We start from the raw sequence: 19,786 nt of genomic DNA, 5'->3' as shown, positions 1-19,786 counted from the left end.
TTTCTAAGTGCTAACTGAAGAGAAACATGTTTCTTCACCTGAGTTTTTAAATAGATATATCTTTCAACTAAACCAACAGAAGAGCAGGGGTCTAAATATGGTTATTATTTATAACTAACAGACATAGCATTTATTGTATGCCACATGCTATATATTTTTATTAAATCATCACAACACCCCCCCCCCCAAAAAAAAACCCAACCCAATGTGGTATGTGACCTGTATTGTTCCATTTGACAGATGGGTGGGGAAACTGAGACACAGAGAAGTAAATCATATGCCTAAATCTGGTTAATGGTTGAACCAAGAATTGTTATAAGTCGTTGGGTTCCAGAGTCACTGCTCTTACCCATTACACTACACTGACTGCCTCTCTTTATAATCTGTAACTTAGGGCAGGAGACAAATACTATCTGAGTTTTGGATTTATCATTCATAGAAGGGCATTCGTGATCGCTGTGTCACTAGTGAGAGGAGTACCGTGAAGGGTGGGGAGCGATATGTAAAGAGGAACACATATATTGATTCCACAAATATGTATGGTCCGCTTCTTGTAGTCCACACTGTACTAGGATATAGTTCCTATTTTCAAGTAATTTAAATGTAGTTGGCTAGATAACATATGTGCAGGAAACAGTAAATGAATTCTAGGGAGAGGAATTATGATCTGGTGTGAGAATTTAGAGCATATCATTATAGGTTCTTAAGCAGAGAGAATAACAGATGGAACCTATACATATGTACAGAAGATAATTCTAGAATAATCTGGTTTAGGAGGAATTCAAGTAGAAAGAACTAGAAACCAGTGCAGAGGGAATCTGCTAAGAAAGCCCAGTGATCTGTTTTACTAGAACTTGTGCTTCAAAAGTTGAACTCCATTTTCATCTCCAGAGTGTTAATGCCCAAAGAGAACTTTCCCCAGCAGACAGCTGCTAGTGGCAAATAACTAGAGAGGCCCTCAAAACTATAAGGCAGCCCCAACTCAGCCCTCAGGGTTGACTTTGAAGCTCCTTCATTAAAACCAATGGCTCCATAAGACCAAGGACATTAAGAAATGTTTGAGATAAATGAATTTCTATACCCACAATAGTAGTAGTGGTAAAAAGAATGCTCATGAGAACCACTTTTATAAGAAATGTTTAAAAGTCCCATAATCAGCACCCAGGCATGTGTTTTTAGTTTTGCTCTTGATTTTAGGAGCTTTCTTAAACAGGCTTTGTGTTTAAAAATCCATTCTCTAAATATTCAGCTTTCACCAGAAACTCAATATAACGAACCAAAAGAGAGAAACCGGGCTCAGCAGCTGTAATTGCTTTCAAGAACAAAAGAAGCATCTTTTATTCTTTCCCAGTTCCCAGCAAGTAATTTTTCTAAATAAAATGATCCTATTTTTTTATGAAGAGTGACAGAGAAATTAGAGAACATAAAATTCTTGAGCTCGAATAATTTTCTCCCCAGCTACAGTTGAAGGGTTTCCACATGTAATGAAGTGTGGTCTATTTGGGAGACAGAAATGGAAGCCTTAAAGGACCAAATGCTCTTCCCTCACGCTCTCATGTTTCCGGGGTTGTGTGACTGGAGGCAGAGAGAGAGGGCCAGTGGCTTCCTGTTCCTTAAATACCCTTTTGCAGAGCCTTCATAGGTTTAGAGACATTTAGAAGGCGTTGCCTCTGATTCCTAAAGAGAGAGGGAACTGAACTTTTCCCTTCATTGCCTGGTTTTGCAGTCCTTGCAACCTTGAGGTGAAAAACTAAACAGTCTTCCAATCAAGCCAGTTCCTGAACAGGCTGAATCCAATTCAAACCAAGTTCTGTTTGTTTATTTTCTCTCTGGAACAGCATCTTCTGCCAAGTTGGAACTGTGTAGAATAGGAAATGATCACCTGACTCATAACCCACTTTGAGGTTTAAGGCACCAACAGAGTAGGGAGACTTTGAACACTTCTTCCTTCCCAACTCCCAGTCCCCTGCCGCAAATGCAGGCCATTTCACAGAATGCCAGTCAAATGCGCAGGGTATCAGGAGCAAATCTCCCCTTTGCTTTAAGTTTTAAGAGAGCATCTTAAAATGACCTCAGTTGTGGCCCAGGTTGATTTTTAAAAATGATGCAGGCAGTCTTCCATGTTTGCTGTGATGTTTTTGTGGGAAAGCTGTTCCCTTCATTATGCTAGCTAGAACAATGGTTTGGAGACTTGTAGGCCTTTGTGATTTGGAGAAATGTATAATGTTCTCGAGTGCACTTGCTATAATAAAAAAATATACATTGTTTTCAGGGAAAAAATGTTAGCTACTGTTTTATTGTAGGCAGATTTTGAGGTGAGGGCAGAAATGAAGATCTCAAAATACACAATCATTTAAGCTAGCACATGAACACAACTTGTTTCAAAACAGAAGTGTTTTTCTCCTGACATCCATTTCTGATCCGTTTTTGGTTTTTGTATGTTTTTGACTCTAGGCCAAGAAGAAATTAATGGTGAGTACCAAGAAGCATGAAGCACTTGCCCATCTTGTAGAAAGCTCCAAGCAAACTGTGACTAAGAAGGAGAAGCAGAAGGTAACCTGTCTTGGCCGGCTGTGTGCATGTGGCTTGGAGACCAACGGGTTTCCTACTCTGACTTCTGAACACAAGAGAACTGGCTGATTCTCTGCTCTGTATGGGGTCTCTGCAGAGCTGTTATGTGGCAGAATAGGAGAGGGATTCTAAATCATTTCTAATCCACATCTATTTTTAAAATTTTTTTAATGGTTATTTCTGAGAGAGAGAGAGAGAGAGAGAGAGAGAGAAGAGTAGGGGCAGAGAGAGAGGGAGACAAAGAATCCGAAGCAGGCTCCAAGCTCTGAGCTGTCAGCACAGAGCCGGACACGGGGCTCGAACTCACAGACCACAAGATCATGACCTGAGCTGAAGTTGGATGCTTGACCGACTAAGCCACCTAGGTGCACCCCGTGGTCCACATATATTTTTAAATTTTTTTAAATGTTTTTTATTTATTTTTGAAGGAGAGAGAGAGACAGAGCATGAGCAGGGGAGGAGCAGAGAGAGGGGGAGACACAGAATCTGAAACGGGCTCCAGGCTCTGAGCTGTCAGCACAGAGCCCGATGCGGGGCTCAAACTCACAAACTGTGAAATCAGGACCTGAGCCAAAGTCGGACGCTTAATCGACTGAGCCACCCAGGCACCCCGGTCCACATGTATTTTTAAAAGGGATTGGTGACAGGCGATAAATTAGGCCAAGGGTGTCCAAATTTTTTGATAGGGACCCCTTTCAATATCTCTCAGCCCAAAAAAATAAAAAAAAAATACCCATTCATATATAATGAATTGTACAATGTACCTTATTGATGTTGTACATAATATAGAGCACTTTATATATTGTACTAATATGTTATGAACATTATAAAACATAAAAAAGTGTTTGAAGGGTGACATAAAGATGAAAAAGTATTTTAAATGATTAGTTCATGATGATGCCTTCAAACGATCAGAGTGACATTTCCGGGCGAAACATACACTTGGGCAAGTTTCAGCCTTCATCTTAGGAAATGTAAACTCCTATTTCTAATGCTCCTCTTGGTAGTGTTAAACCTTCTGGTTAACTTCTTGTGAGATTTCACCAGATCGTCCCAGATTTTGCTTTTCCTGTGGGCGATGACGCACTCATAACCAGGAGCCAGAGAAAGCATCAGCTCTGACATTTTCTCCTGGCTTTCTTATGCTTCCATTGGCAGTACTGATGTCAATCTACATCTTCTTAGCAGAAACCTTTTTAAGACATTTGTTAACTTTGTGTGTGTAACCTAATTAAAGCTAGATGATAATTCTGTAAATCCCCACGCCCCGGACACATGCGGATGGCCACATGTCCCAGGATGCTGAAAGTGAAGACATTTGTGAAGGCCTGTGTCAGCTGCCTATGCTGTGAAATCCCCACTCTCCCTCCAGAGCACACAACTGTCTATGTGTGGGCACCCGTGTTGATTCACATGTTAAATAAGAGTAAGCTCCATTACTGTTTTCAGGTAAAAATGAACACAAATAATACTGGAGACATAATAGATTATCTTGCACACTTCTGGTGGTGCGTGCTCCAAATTGGAAACCTTTGAAATAGTATCTTCCCTAAAGGATAGAGTCCCCCTAAGGAAATGTGGGCAGCACCACGGCAACCCAAAACACTATGAAAAGAGAAAGAAACTTGTCATTGCAAGTAACGTTATCACTTCATCTGAAGCAACTATTAGTCAAATAACTTAAATTCATTGTTAGCAAGGTTTTACAATGTTCTTATTTCTTCTCATGTCAATCTTTGCAGTATGAAATCATTACAACGCGAATTGAATAATGAGGCAGCTTCTGCTGAGGCAAAACCACAGTCTGTTCAAATGCTAAACACCAGGGCCAGTCCTAGGCATTCAGAGCCCTCATTAGAAGTTATTCTTCACTGATGTCAAGCAATAACAAAGAGAAAAGCTCAGGGCAGCTAAATGGTGGATTTCCTTTTCCTTTCCTCCTTAGCAGCTTCCCTGGGCTGTCGAAGCCAATGGACTTCCTCTGGCCTCCTCCGACTGATCCTGTAACCATGGCCCTTGGCTGTCATTTTATCCAGACGCTTACCATCTTCATTGCTTTTTCTGGGAGCTTCCTTTGTTTTACTTTTTTTTTCTTTTTTCAGTCCTAAGGCTAAACACCTAAGGCAGCATTCCCTTTTTGCATTTCCCATAGAAGTGCCCCTCATCTCCGACCTGAGCAGGGCTGGCTTTTCACTGCTCAGCAGTTCTTTCTGTTTCCTGCTCAGCAGTCCTTGTTCTCAGCAGAAGCTGATCTAAATCATTCTTCTTCCACCTCCATCCTCACCACCCATCTCAGCAGACTGACTCTCTTGCCTCCTTCCTCACAGAGTAAATGGAAGTCAGCTCAGCCACCTGCCTATTAAAGTCATATGTGCAATGGGACAAGCCAATTCTTCGTGTGCTTGGATTCCCATCCCATCCTGCCTCCCAGAGATGCTTCTTTTGACTCTTTCTCTTTCTCCTATATCTCGGACATACCCCTCTCTAATAGCTGTTTCTCATCAGTCGACATGTCTTTCCCCACCCTGTCTTGGGAAAGTGGGGAGAGGCAGGGATTCACCCTTTTGTGGCCCTGTTCCTCTCCAGATTTTTAATCATCTCCTTTTTACAATAATATTTATTTACAAAATATTTATTTACAAAATATTTATTTATAAAAATATTTATTAAAAGGGCTGTCTGTGCTCTGTCTCCATTTCCTTACCTCCTGATTCACACCTCAAACTATACTAATCAAGCTTCCCCCCAATCCTACTAAGAGTTTCTTGCCTGGAAAACAATGTCACCCTTGTTGCTAAAGCCAATGTGTACTTCCTGATTCTTATTTTATTTAACTTCTTGGAAGCATTAAGCATTGTTGACTTATGCCTTCTAAAAAAATTCTCTTCTAAAAAATTTTTTTTTACTGTTTATTTTTGAGAGAGAGAGAGAGAGAGAGAGAGAGAGAGAGAGAGAGGGAATGAGCGAGGAAGGGGCAGAGGGAGAGAGGGAGACACAGAATCCAAAGCAGGCTCCAGACTCTGAGCTGTAGGGCTCAAACTCATGAACCACGAGATCACAACCTGAGCCAAAGTCAGACACTCAACACACTGAGCCACCCAGGTTCCCCAACATTCTCTTAACTTCAGCAATATCTTACTCTTTTGGGTTTTTTTCTTTTGGGCAATTTTTTCTTAAACTCCTTTATGGACTTCTCTTTTTCTGCCTGACCTTTGTATATTGCTTTTCCTGATGATTTCTCTCCTGGGACTCATTCTGTTTTATTCAGCATTGTATTTCCAGGGTCCAACGCGTATTCTCAAAATCAGGTACTCAATAAGTAACCAGTACGCAATAAATATACTCTCAAAGTTTCAACTACCATATCTATGCTGATAATAACCAAATTTATATCTCCAGCCCAACCAGTCTCTAAACTGCCTTCTGGCACCTCAAACTCAACATCCAAGATTGGAGCCATTATTTCCCTCTACCAAAAATATTCTTTATTGCTGTGTTTTCTGTATCTTTTGAATATTACCAGTTAACATAACCTTGCCGTTCTACCTCCTAAATGAAATACTTCTTGAATTTTTCTACTCGCACCCATCTCCCAGACCACCATCACCATCGCTTGGATTACTCTGGCTGATTGGTCTCTTGGCTTTCAGCGTTGCTTCCTTCTCCTCCCCCTGGCCCCCACCATCTATAAGCCCACCCGACTTTTCTGAAACTCGAAAATGAGCATATCATTCTCCTTTTTTAAAGGCCTCCTTTTACTGGCTTCCTCACCAATTCTTACCCCCATTTTAAGTTTATTCACTCAGGGTCATTTCTGTGAGCACCCAAGTCTCAGCTTACATGTCATTTTAATCCCAAGGCTAGTTTAGGTGCCCCAGTGACACCTAATCCTTGTATCATCTCTGACTAGAGAGGGGAGACTACCTAGTTCCCTTTTCTAGTCCCAGAGCCCAGTACGTGACACATTGTGGCACTCAGTAAATGTTTGATGAATAAATTAATGAGATGTTTGTTCCTAGAGAAAGAAGAAAAAAGAAAAAATCTTCAATTTTTGCCAGATTTTTGGTAGAGGTTTCTGAGAATTTCCTTAAATAAGAATATAAAACTCTACATTCTTCTTTTATATCTATTTGGGATTATTTGTTGTAAATTTGTTGAGCAAAAAACTTCTAGTCAATAGCTCTCTAGTGTAGGCTGATGAATGTGAGTAGTCACCTCAAAAGTGACTTCGTTCTCATTGCCAGGGTGGCGGGGGTGGCGATGAGCATTCTCAGTAAGAATCTAAGGATTATGATTTAGCAAAGTATGGCCATGGCACACTTCCAGCCTTTTCACTATATTGTCATCAGGTTAAAATTCACAAGCTCATGTTTCCATAGATAAATGTGGTTCATTACACTTGATATACAAAACCAAATGTGTCCTGTGTAAGTCATACATCAGAGCCGAGGGACAGTTGAATGGCTAGCATATCAACTCAAATAATAAAGTGAGTGGTATTAATATTCACCATTTTGGATGAATGTTCTTCATTACTGAAACATTAGTCAAAATGTTCTTAAGCATAAAGAAGATCATTTTTAAAAGTCCTTTTCTCTGTCCTTGAAACTCCTAAACTGCTTAAGTCCCAGGGATCTTTGGTACTCCTTCACCTGTGGTTTGGGGACCATTTGCATCAGAATTACCTGAAGAGATGGCGAAATTCAGATTTCCCAATCCCATTACAGAACTAAAGAGTCAGTATTGGCACTTGTGGGACCCCAAAAATCTGCAATTTTATAAGCACTCAGGTCCTTCCTAGGCATATTCAAGTTTGAGAATCATTTGTGTTAACACAACTTCCTTTGTTCTCAAAGATGTGAAATTACTTCTCTGAGCATTTTGAGAATCAATTTCAGCTACCCTGGTGCAGAGAATTTTTTATCACTTTGATTTTCCAGAAGACTTCACAATCAGATAGCCACGTTTGGTGGCAGGCAAGAGGGGGTTCTTTGTGAAGGAGCAGATCACTGGGGAGCAGGATAAGGGGAAAGCACCTGTCAGCTGCCCATAACTTGTAGTGAACATTAGCATGTTACTCAGGCTCTTCACCGGTGATCCAGTTCTAAAGTTACATGGCTGCATAATCTCTACCTGTCCTGGTAGGAAACACCAGGGCACAAGGATTTACCAAATAGAGTACAGGAATCACTAGTAGGTGACAGTCTTGAGCTGGAGGTTCTTAATCTGTGCTTGTTTCCCCTCACCTGTCATTTGGTCTCCTCCTTGATTTGATGAGCACGGGCACATCATGTCACACTTAAGGACCTCAGTTTCCTCATTTGAAAAATTGAAGGAGGGGCTGAAGGAGGGGTGCCTGGGTGGTTCAGTTGGTTAAGCGTCCAACTCTTGATTTCCACTCAGGTCATGATCTCACGGTTCGTGAGTTTGAGCCCCACATCGGGCTCTGCGCTGACAGTGTGGAGCCTGCATGGGATTCTTCTCTCTCTGCCCCTCCCCTGTTCTCTCTCTCTCTCTCAAAATAAATCAATAAACTGTAAAAAAAAAAAAAAAAAATGAAGGAATCATATTGAAAGGCCCTTAGGTTTCCTTTCAGGTCTGATACCCCTTTTCTCTGAGAAAAATCTTTCATTTTGTCATCTATAGCTACTGTTTATGACTTTAGCTGGGAATTGAGAAATGTCTCATTGGGATATACATAATTCTTTACCTGGAATTACAAAGAGCCTTGATAAATGTGTTAATGAATATGTCGCACTGACCTTTTCCTTCAGCTCCTCAGTAAACTGAAAAAATCGACTGAAAAGTTGGCAAAAGAAGATGAAAATTACTACCAAAAAAACCTGGCAGGCTGTGCTACCAGGCTGAAGTGGGAAAACACATTAGAAAACTGCTACCAGGTGAGTTCTGTGCTCACATTTTTCTCTTCTTCCATTGGGCTCTGTGAGGCCTTGAAAATGAAGGTCAGATCTACACTTACAGGACCTGATGGTCTCTGCCCTTGGCTAGGACCCTCACTCTAGAGGTGACTTTAGACAAACCACATAACTTCTAATTGTTTCCATTTCTCTGTGGATACAATAACCAGTGAATATTTATTGAGTGTCATTGGCCAGAATCTAATTCTCAATGGGCACAAAGGCACTTAGCTAACTTCAAAAAGTGCTGTCAAAGTAAAGTATTAGGTACTCAGAAATGAGTTTTAGGCCTGAGAGCTGATTTATACAGTAATCACTCAATGCGGTTCCTTTGTGTCTAAGGCTCTATGGCGGGCACTGGAGCAATAATGACAGTCCCGTCTCAACTTGGGATGTGTACAGTTTAGCAGCAAGGAAGACGTCTAAAGAAAGAATTGTGGCAAATCATCCAATAAAAATTAAGAAGTGTGAACAAGCAAGTCACGAAAGGGAAAATCAAAATCACCGACAAACATATGAAAAGATGCTCAATCACTTGGCAAAAATTAAAAAGTAGCAATGCCAAGTACTGCTAAATAAGAATTGCTGGGACACAAGAATTCTTGTCCCTCTCTAGTGAGAATAATTTGATGGTATCTAGTAAAACTAAAATGTGCATGTATTTACAACATGCAGGTCCCCTCGTAGGCTTGTATCCTAAAAAAAAAAAATTTACACCTATATACCGTTATGTATAACAATATTTATTGTAGGACAGGTTTATAACAGTAAGAAAAAATTGTACACAACCTTCGTGCCTCTCAATAGAGGAATTACTCTAAAAATTGCTCTAATTTAGAAAGTAGACTAATATTATATCTAGCAATAAATATTAATTAAAACTACACTTAAACACAAATTAACCTCAAAAAACATGATGTTGAAGAAAAGAAACTGCTATTCATACAGCGTATGTAAATTAAAGCATTTGAAAAACGCACACCTCAAACTACAGTGTTTTTATGTGTGTGTTTGTAAACTTATACATATAGACTGAATGTATGTTGGAGGAGGGAAATGGGAATTCAACAGGCTGCCACATACAGCCTCGCAGCTTGTGGACAGTCTGGCAGAGGACCAAAAAAAAAACCCAACAAAAAACAAACAAAAAACAAAAAACAAAACACAAAAAAACCCAGGCTTAAAACTTACTCTAACTACTGTATATCTGAATAGCTTGGTTCTCTATTTTTAAAAAAAATTTTTTTTTCAACGTTTATTTATTTTTGGGACAGAGAGAGACAGAGCATGAACGGGGGAGGGGCAGAGAGAGAGGGAGACACAGAATCGGAAACAGGCTCCAGGCTCTGAGCCATCAGCCCAGAGCCTGACGCGGGGTTCGAACTCATGGACCGCGAGATCGTGACCTGGCTGAAGTCGGACGCTTAACCGACTGCACCACCCAGGCGCCCCTTGGTTCTCTATTTTTAAAGTCAACATAAATATGACCAGCTTAAATAATTCTCAATTCTGGGTGCTAAGAACATGAACGTTTGGGTTTATTTTTTCCCCATATTTTAAGTTAAAAAAATGTTTAAAGCAAGGTACAGTTGCAAAAAGAGGCAATCACGATACAATTCGATAAGCACAGTAATGTGTGGATGATAATGGCCAACATGTAACAGGTGCTGCTTATGGACAGGCACTGGGTTAAGTATATCCACTGCATTATATTTTGCATTCATCACAACATTTTGAAGAGGTCATAATTTTATTCTCAATTTATAGTGAGGCAGTGGAGGCTGAGAGACATGACGGAACTTGCCCAAGATGGCAATAAGGTTCAACGTAGGCAGTCTGATGCCACAGCCTTAACCTCTACTCTCTGCCTCGGCGTTAATAGGAGCTGGGCAAGCAGAAATGGAGGAGCTAGGCAAGCAGAAATAAAAGAGCTGTGTTTAGTCTCTTGTTATTGCACTTTCAAGGTAGGATAGATGCAGTTAGGAAAAAACGGGGAAATTAAAGGAGAGACAAAAATTAGGCCATAGAGGAAGAAATGAGAATAAACCCTTCTTTAATTTATGCCTTCAAACATAGGGTCCTGGTACTTTCCTTGCTTTTGTTGACTAGGTTTTACATGCAGATGGTGAGAAAGGGCCAAGGATTTAATTTCCAACCTTATCCATCTGAAACCTGGCCCTCCAAACTGGCTCTGGTCTTGCCTCATCCCCTGGGACTGCTCAGTGGCATTGTGGTTGTCCACAGAGGCTGGCTCCCTTGGAAGCCCCGTTAGATTATGGGAAAGAAATTGCTGTTCCCATCCCATCTTCCAGACACCCTTCAAGGGTGATAAGAAAAATATTTCTCTATGTCTCCACCCTTCTCACCTCTACATCACGGCAATGGAGGATAATTATGGTTCTTAACCGGTATGGCTGCCATGTCTGGTGTAGGTGACATCCAGCTGGCCTTCAAAATGTCTTAGATAACTGCTCTTAATAACTACCTTCTCAGAGGCTCTTACTAGGTCTCTCTTTCCTTTTTTCTAAGTTTTCTTTCTTCCTATTAGAGTCCTCCTACACCTGACCTCCAGACCCATCCCCCTTTTAGCAGCCTTAACTTTTATATTGAAGCATCATGGAAAGGATCTTCTTTGTTTGTAAAGATTCTCTGATGGTGACAAGATACACATTTATTTACATTTTGAAAGATGTCTTGGCAGACAAACAAAAACACAGACTCTTAAATATAGAGAACGAATTGGTGGTTGCCAGAGCAGAATTGGGGGAGGGAGGATGGGTGAAATAGGTGAAGTTCCCTATAAGCGAAGAGTACACTTACATGATGAGCGCTGACTCATGTATAGACTCGTTGGATTGCTATATTGTACACCTGAAACTAATATAACTGTATGTTCATTACACTTGAAGTTTTTTTTAAAAAATTCCTTTCAACTCAGCTTTAAAAATATTTAACACTCAAGATTTTTTATTAGAATCTAAGTCAGGGCACCTGGGTGGCTCAGTCAGTTAAGCCTCTGACTCTTGATTTCAGCTCAGGTCATGATCTCATGGTTTGTGGGTTTGAACCCACATCAGGCTCTGCACTGACGGCGAGGAGCCTGCTTGGGATTCTCTCTCTCTCTCTCTCTCTCTCTCTGCCCGTCCCCACTCATGCTCTATCTCTCTCTCTCTCTCAAAATATACAAATGAATAAACATTTATTTTTAAACAATTAACAAAAGAATCTAAGTCAAAATCAGAATCTCCATGAGGAAAAGAAAGATTTCTTTTCGTCCTTCTTGTGTCCTGGTTTATTTTTTACCAGCATGCCAGCAGCCACCAATCTTTCACCCCCTCTCCCTTTTAGTTCACATACTCCCTTTTATCGCAGCCTCTTTAGGGCCACCTTCTGCCTCCTGAGTCAAGCCCAGCCTTTCAGACCCACTCGAGACAACTTCTGCCAAGTAAGTCATCCTTGCCTGGCCCTAACCAAGAACGATTCCCTTATTTTGTATTCCCTTGACTTGTTTATACTCAGTCCACACCAAGTCGCTGACTCACATATCACTGTGTTTACACTATTGTTTGCAAACTCAGAAGTAGAAAGTTATATTATAAAGACACATAACAAAAGTGGGCTGAGCAGAATTAAAGGGGAATTTTATTGTAAGTGTGGGAGGTGGAAATGTGACAACAAAGTTCCCTCATTTTCATTTTTTCCTCCATTCTTCCACCAATCTTCTGTAAAAATGGAGTATAAGAATTCATTCAAATGTCCTCTAAGGTATCCTCCTACCCCTTCTTACTCTCCAAATTAGATTTACAAATTCTTTCAGAGAACATTCATTGACCTGCATTTGAGGCAGGATTTACTAGATCCCAAGAAATGTGAGGTTTCAAATGTGGTTATGAAGTTATAAAACCAATTCCATAAGCCACATGTAAAATTAGTCTTATTATTTATAATCATACTATGTTCAAGTCATATTTCCTACCCTCCAAGAAAAAACAGTTCAGCTCGTAGAAATAATCTTTAATATATTTTGAAAAATAATAGCCACGCTAGTAAGAATTACCAAGAGCCAAATGTTTGGTACTAACAGAACTTACTCAAGGAATTATTTATTTTAGAAAGTTATTTGCAGTAAGTGTCAAGGGCATTAAAAACGTTCACTTTCTCAACCAGTATTCTTCATCTGAACCGCAGAACACAGAAAATAATCCCAGTGACTGCTCCCAGTTCTCCTAAGGGTTGTAGTGACTGGTACCAATCTAGATGCAGGGGGGCAGATGGTCACTCACAAGGTGTAAAAAGCTGCCTTATGACATTAGGCCTTAATCCTCTCCTAGAACCCAGGTTGAAAAACGTAAATTTCTTTCTATAAATCCATCTTGAGAACATAGCTGAAAAACAAACCAATTTCTGCTCAAAATACATTAAAAACAAAAGGGAGGAAACAATTCAGCCGGCTAACATTAAGAGGACAGCTAAATGAATCAAATACACTATATGCAATCCCACAAATAGACCATATTAAGTGGTGTTTTGGGAGACTAACAACATGAAAAATTGCTTTTGTATAAGTTAAGTGAAAAAACAGGGTACCAATTTGACTAATTTGATAGATAATTAGAAAGAAAAAATCTTACATACACGCCACCTAGATGGACTGAAATACACCAAAATGCTAATGGGTTATCTCTAGGTAGAAGAATTATAAATAATTTTTAAATTTAATTTTTTGTGGCCCTTCATAGTCCCAAGATAATGTTTCAAAGCAGCTAGCATGCTTGTTAAAATTCCAATTCCTGAGCGGAATCATCCCTAAATGGGATGAATCAGAACCTTTGAATGGTTTTAGGAAGGCATCTGGGTGATTGCTATGCATACTAAAATTTGAGAGTTCTTGCTCTAGAAAGAACATGATATTTCTTTGATCAGTTTTATGAAAGCAATTTAGATGAAATCTGTCCAAATTTCTTGGGTAGTGCAGACCAGGAGGCCAGGACAGAAGGACCAAAAAGAATGAATGAAGAGGATGAATTCTCACAGTGCCTGGGCCGCAGATAGACTTCAAATCTGCTAACTCTGACCATACTCTCCACGTACACACTATTGTAAAAGCAGAGGAGGACAGTTTCAGTTGCTTCAGAGTATTTTGCTTCTCTGCCACCCACTTTATACAAAAATAAAATGATAATAGAAAGCAATAATTCATTAGATGAGATATGGATTTCCCCTTTGCACAGTGGAATTTATCTCTGCCTCTTTTCATGAGCAAACATAGATCATTTTAATGATTTCCCTGAAATGTAATTAAAATCTCTTAACCATTACCATCTCCACCAAGGGATACTGGTTGTTCCAGTCTCAAATTGAGGCCAGTGGCTCAGCACTTGTCAAAATAAGGAAACAGCTGCCCACTAGGATACAATGTGTTCTTAAACACATTGTTTTTTCTCCTGTCCTTTGTTCATGGTGCTAAACTAGAACAGGTGTTTCTCTAAATCTTTCTCTAAGGTGTAAAGTCTCTTATTGAAGATGGTTCCAGTTAAGGTTCAAGCAACTGAGCAGAATTTGTCCTATAGATTGGTTAGGAAGCATATATCTCTGTCCTTGGAAGAAGCAATACATTGGATAGGCTACTTTTCTGTGTCTTTAATCCTATATCTGGGAAACTGAGGACACACAACCACTTTCAAGGCTGGTGCCTGACAGTATTGAAGACAGACTCAGGAGACTAAGAACAGAAACAAAGGCATTTTTCTCCCACTGACTTATAAAAGTTGTATAGCTTCTGACTCAATAAAGAAGTGGCCATGGGAGAGCAGAGCTCTGGCTTCTTGCTTCAAGAATGTCATGACACTTGGCACAGAATTGAAATTTTCATGTGATCGGCATAAATTTTCATAGTTACTGCCTGAGCTTTTTACTACTTGCATTTAATAGCAGTGTTAAAATGACTATATACCAATAAACAAAACATGGAATATACATAGAATGGAATATTATTCAGCCTTAAAAAGGAAGGCCATTCTGTCACATGCTACATGGGTAAAACTTGAAGACTTCATGCTAGGTGAAATAAGCCAGACACAAAAGGACAAAATTTATATGATTCCTCTTATGTGAGATACCGAAGGTAGTCAAATTCATAGAAGACATAAAGTAGAATGATGATTGACAGGGGGTATGGAAAAAGGGGTATGGGGAATTTGGCTTAATGGGTAGAGTTTCAGTTTTGCAAGATGAAAAAAGTTCTGGAGATGGATGATAACTATAGTCACACAACAATGTTGAATGTACTTAATGACACTGATGTGTACACTTAAAAGTGGTTAAGGGGCGCCTGGGTGGCTCAGTCGGTCAAGTGTCTGACTTCGGCTCAGGTCATGATCTCACAGCTCGTAGGTCCGAGCCCCACGTCAAGCTCTGCGCTGACAGCTCAGAACCCGGAGCCTGCTTCGGATTCTGTGTCTCCTCTCTGCCCCTCCCTCCCTCCCTCCCTCACGCTCTGTTTCTCTCTGTCTCAAAAACAAATAAACATCGAAAAAAAAATTTCCAAAGTGGTTAAAATGGTAAGTTTTATGTTATGCAAGTTTTACCACAATTTAAAAAAAAATAAATTTTTACAAAAGTTTAAAGTGACTATACACCATAGATAAAATAACAACTGAATGTGAATGTGATCTACCACAGGGATATAAAGGACCGCCATACTGTATTAGGTCAGTGGGCCCTATAGATGTGCCTAGAGAGGCAGATGAGAGAACCCAATGATCTTTGTGACCACCCCCCTGCACTACCCCCACCCTGCCAAAGGCCTTGAGAAGGACTTGACCTTCTTACTTCCTATGGAAATGCTACCCACCAATTTGACCAAAGCCTTCTTCATGAAAGACTATTGCTGAGTCCTCTTTATCGTGTGGCATGGAGTTGGGTGGGATGGTGGGCGTGAGAGCAACCAACCTGACCTCTGAACAAAGCAGGGACGCCCAGGCTTTGTCCTTACAAAAATGGGATGATGAGCATGTGGTCTTGGGCACCTGCCACCTCCATCAAAGCCCAAAGTCCTCTGTGCACATACCCAGCAGCCTCCCCCCTCCCCCACATGGCCTAGGAATCCCATCTGGCCCAGCCTTCTCACACAATGCCAAGCAGCTGAATTTCCCTGCACTCCCTCAAAACAATCAGCAGCCCAGCTAGCAGTGAGTGGCAAAAGCCTAATAACTAACTTTTTCTAAAATCTTAAGACCAACAAGGGAAATGTGACATCCCTTTGTTTACCCTTCTTAGGTAAAAGTTACGAGACTCTAGGAGTAGAATTTTTATCATTCCACACAAAGTGGAAAGGCTATGTTCCCACCTTCACACAGTGGTCTTCGACCCCCCAGGCCTAATTTTAGGCCAGGATTATGAGTTGATCAGACTTTGGGGCTCTACTCTTTTCAATAGTTTCCTTAAATTCACCTGCCCCGCAGAGGCTAGCAGAATGCCTTGTATGTACTATAAACAGTTCTAAAAATATTTAGTGTCTAAATGCACTTCCAAGGTATGGATACGGGTTTTACTGGGCTTCGCTCTCCTTCTCTAGAACTCACAGATGCTTTTCAAATTATTCCTTTTCTCCCCTTTTTTTTGTGAATGTCAGGTAATCCACAACATCACCTTATATACCTTTTGGACCAAAACAGCCTGGGGAACATATGTGAGTTAAACCAATCCTACATAAGACTAAACAGGAAATACACCAATCTCCCCCCCACTGCAGCTTGGATGTGGCATAAACAAGAGGCACTCACATAACAGTTCATTCAGACTTTCTTCGGATGTGTCAGTGCTTGGTAGGTAACATTAGTTTTGCACAACAACGGGCCAGTCTTACACCATTTTCCATCCTTTTCAGAGCATCCTGGAGCTGGAGAAGGAAAGAATTAAACTTTTATACAATAACTTAAACCAGTACACCCAACATATTTCTGTTTTTGGCCAAACGCTGACTACAGTGAGTAGTAAAGATTTCTCTATTTCTGATATGCATGGTAAGAACTGGCAGGAAACATTCTTCAGTAAACTTGCTTTGCTTTCTTGGCTTTTCAGTGTCACACTCAGATTCACTGTGCCATCAACAAGATAGATGTTGAAAAAGACATCCAGGCTCTCATGGAAGAAACTGCAGTCTCATCCACAGAAAATAAATCTGACTTCCTATTAACCGATTACTTTGTAAGTATGGAATGGAAGGAAGTTCCATTAATGGGGCACCTTAGTCATATATTGAGGGATTCACTTTGAAAAAAAAATTGAGATCAATTATAAATGAAAGTATTGGTTTTTTCATAGTCTGTATAAATAAAAAACAGTATGTGGTTTACAAACTGGGCAACAGAAATATGTCTTTGGTGTTCTTTGGAAGGGAGGAAAGTTAAACGGGATTCCAGACTGAATCTTTATACTCAGTCTTCTATAGAAGAGTAATGCCAGGCAGACACGTTTCATGATCTGTAAATAATCACTGTATATCATATTGGATGTCTATTGTTGCATAACAATTATCCCCAAGCATAACTGGTTAAAACAAGCATTTATTACCTCACAGTTTCTGTGGGTCAGGAATCTAGGTATGGCTTCACCCTCAAGGTGTCAGCCAGGAGTGCTGATATGTCAAAGCTCTCCTGAGAGACGACCTGCTTCTGAGCTCATGTGGCTGATGGCAAGCCTCCAGCCCCTCCCGACTGGTAGCTGGAGATACCAGCTTCCTGCCATGTAGGTCTTTCCACCTATGGGAGGTTCACAACATGTCACAAAATGTCTGCTTCCCCCAGGACTGGTGATCCAAAAGAGACCGAGCTAGAGTGTCCCAGATGGAATTTAGTCTTCATAAGCTAATCTCAGAAGTGACATCTCTTAGTATTCTATTTGTTAGAACCAAGTTAATAAGTATGGCCCACATTTAAGTGGAGGAGATTATACAAAGGCATGACTCCTCAAATGTGGGAATCGTTATCAACATTCTTCATGGTCTTTGCCTTTGAAAATCTTGAACCATATTACAAAAATTTATTTCGAGAGCATTTGGATGATTCTACTATTATATGAAACTTGCTAAAAACTGATCAATCATCTAACCTCTTTGTTATCTTGGGGTAAATTCTTTGTCTTCTTGGATCATGCCTCAAAGGTTTTGTCTTCTGCTCCCCTCTTGTTACCCTTAATTACAGTGTTCTAGAAGCTGATCATTAGTTACCAAAATCTGCAGGAAGAATTCCCCATAGCTCCTCCCTGTGCCTTCTGCTATATTTCACTCAGACTTTCAAGGTCCAGACTGGGAAGGTTCATTTCTCCCTGTATAGGGAACTAGCCTACTGGTCATGTCCTGCTCTAGAATTAAAAGTGTAGCTGTGCAGGGAATAAAAGATGAGGGAGGGGGAAAGCCCATCAGATTAGGCACAAAGATGACGCCTGACCAGCTTTTTCCCTCCCCATCCTCCAAATAGCCATAAGTGGCCACCTATTTCTTTAATCAAATCTTTTTTTTTTCCTATTCTGGCAACAGTGAAGTGAATTAGCAACAGCAATGTCTGCTCAGAGCAGTAACAAAGGTAGCAATGGGAGTGGAAAGGAAGATTTGATGGGGGAAGTGCTCTTCTTTTTTTTTTCTCTATCCTTTTTAATAGGTGACCTCTTAGATGGGAAACGTACAATAAAGTATTTTTGTTATTCTCTTAAAAAAAGTGCCCCTATTGAATAACTTGTCAATAAAATAAGGGTCACTCTCCTTGAATATTTGATTAGGCTTCCAGTGAAATGTAAGGAGGCAGCCATGACAGTTTATCTTTAATTGCCACGCCCATGGAAATTTTGGGTTTCTATGGAACTTCTGTGTACCAAAGCTGATGACTACATATCTGTTGTCTAAATGAACGGATTGTATCTCCAAATGTGTAAACGGGATTTTCTTAATATCCTCAAAGCAAAACACCCCCAAATTCTGACTTACTAGACATTAGCAGTAAGTATAGACTGGTTTATATCTAGTGCCAAGAAATGTACATGGACTAGGGTAAGACAGACCAATAAGAGTACAGATGTTGAGGGGCTGGTGACCAGTGTGAAAATATTTGTAAGGTTACCATAAGGCCATGCTCAGAAGATTGTATCTGAAGTTTCATAGGCCACCTTCAGTATTGATCTTCTTTCCAAAATCTTTGGAAGAGAAGGACAAATTTAAGAAAGTTAACGGACAGCAGTATATTCTAGCCTCAAGTTGATCCAGTAGTGATCCATCTCTGGAAATACATTTGTAAACAATAGGTGTCCCTAAACAACCCAAATGAAGTCTCAGCCTGGCATGGGAGCCAGAGTGTGATGTGCATTTCTCCAGCAAGGAAGTCCTGAGGGTTGGAGGCAGGCAGCCATGCAGTTCCATTGGGGCTCATGTGGGGTGTGACGACCACCATGGGCAGGCATGTGTAGGAGCAGATGGGGAAGAGAACTGGGACTCAGAAGAGCGCTGTTTCAAGCTGTTTCCTTTGGGCCTTCATTTATGTCTCTGAGTGTCACAGGTAAAATGGGGGAAATAAAGCCAACCTCACAGAGTTGTTGTGAGAATCACATGTAATAAAGATACATACTTTTATAATATGTAATTCACAATATATAAATATTTTTATCTAGAGCTCATTATTTCTATAATGGCTGTTTGCTTTGCTCTAAATTTTCATGCCTCCCTTTCTTTGTGATGATCTCTCCACCAACTTTCAGGATCCTGGTTTTTCTCCTTCCATATTGGAGAAGTCCTGATTCCTTTAGTGCCATCTTCAGTCATTGGTGTCCCCTCTTTCTCCACGGGTTCCTGTCCCTCTGCTACACTCATGTTCAGCCCCTCGCCACCTGACCCTAACATCCTCTTTTTTTCCCTCATTTAGATCTTGAAATAATGTGTGTGAAAGTTCAGGTATTGTTATTACTTTCTCACATTTTATAGGATAAAATCTCTACTTCAGCCCAAAAATCTGGCTTAAACTACGAAGACAAATTTTCCTTCTACTGTGTTTGCTCACGCAAATGGCTGGTCTGTTGATTGTTCCTGATACGTTTTTTTTGCAGTCCTCCCTCTATCCTTTGGCTTGAGCCATTTCCCCTACCCGGGGTACCCTTTGACTTCTTTTCCTTGGACTGAAAAATCCTGGTGAAGTCTTCTAGCCTCCTTGAAACTTTCTTGCCTTGGCACTTGCTGAATCACGCATTCCTGTCTGCACCATTCATGAATGAATGTGGCCTTGAATTGTTAGCTCTCTTCATGATATGCTTCA

General features: G+C 40.4%; 1 protein-coding gene across 1 annotated transcript in view; it reads left to right on the top strand.

Moving 5' to 3' along the window:
* The window catches only part of NOSTRIN (nitric oxide synthase trafficking), a 64,236-nt gene that overhangs the window by 28,511 nt on the left and 15,939 nt on the right, over window positions 1-19,786 (top strand). Inside the window, 4 exon segments of the mRNA XM_047085260.1 lie at window positions 2,455-2,553; window positions 8,346-8,471; window positions 16,378-16,476; window positions 16,572-16,697. Coding sequence (XP_046941216.1) covers window positions 2,455-2,553; window positions 8,346-8,471; window positions 16,378-16,476; window positions 16,572-16,697 — 450 coding nt within the window.

This window comes from Lynx rufus, unplaced genomic scaffold (genome assembly GCF_022079265.1).
Source record: "Lynx rufus isolate CCGP_SWC_20201006 ecotype Redwood Valley unplaced genomic scaffold, mLynRuf1.p SCAF_2, whole genome shotgun sequence".
Classification (NCBI taxonomy): domain Eukaryota; kingdom Metazoa; phylum Chordata; class Mammalia; order Carnivora; family Felidae; genus Lynx; species Lynx rufus.
This window is presented reverse-complemented; position numbering and strand designations above follow the sequence as displayed.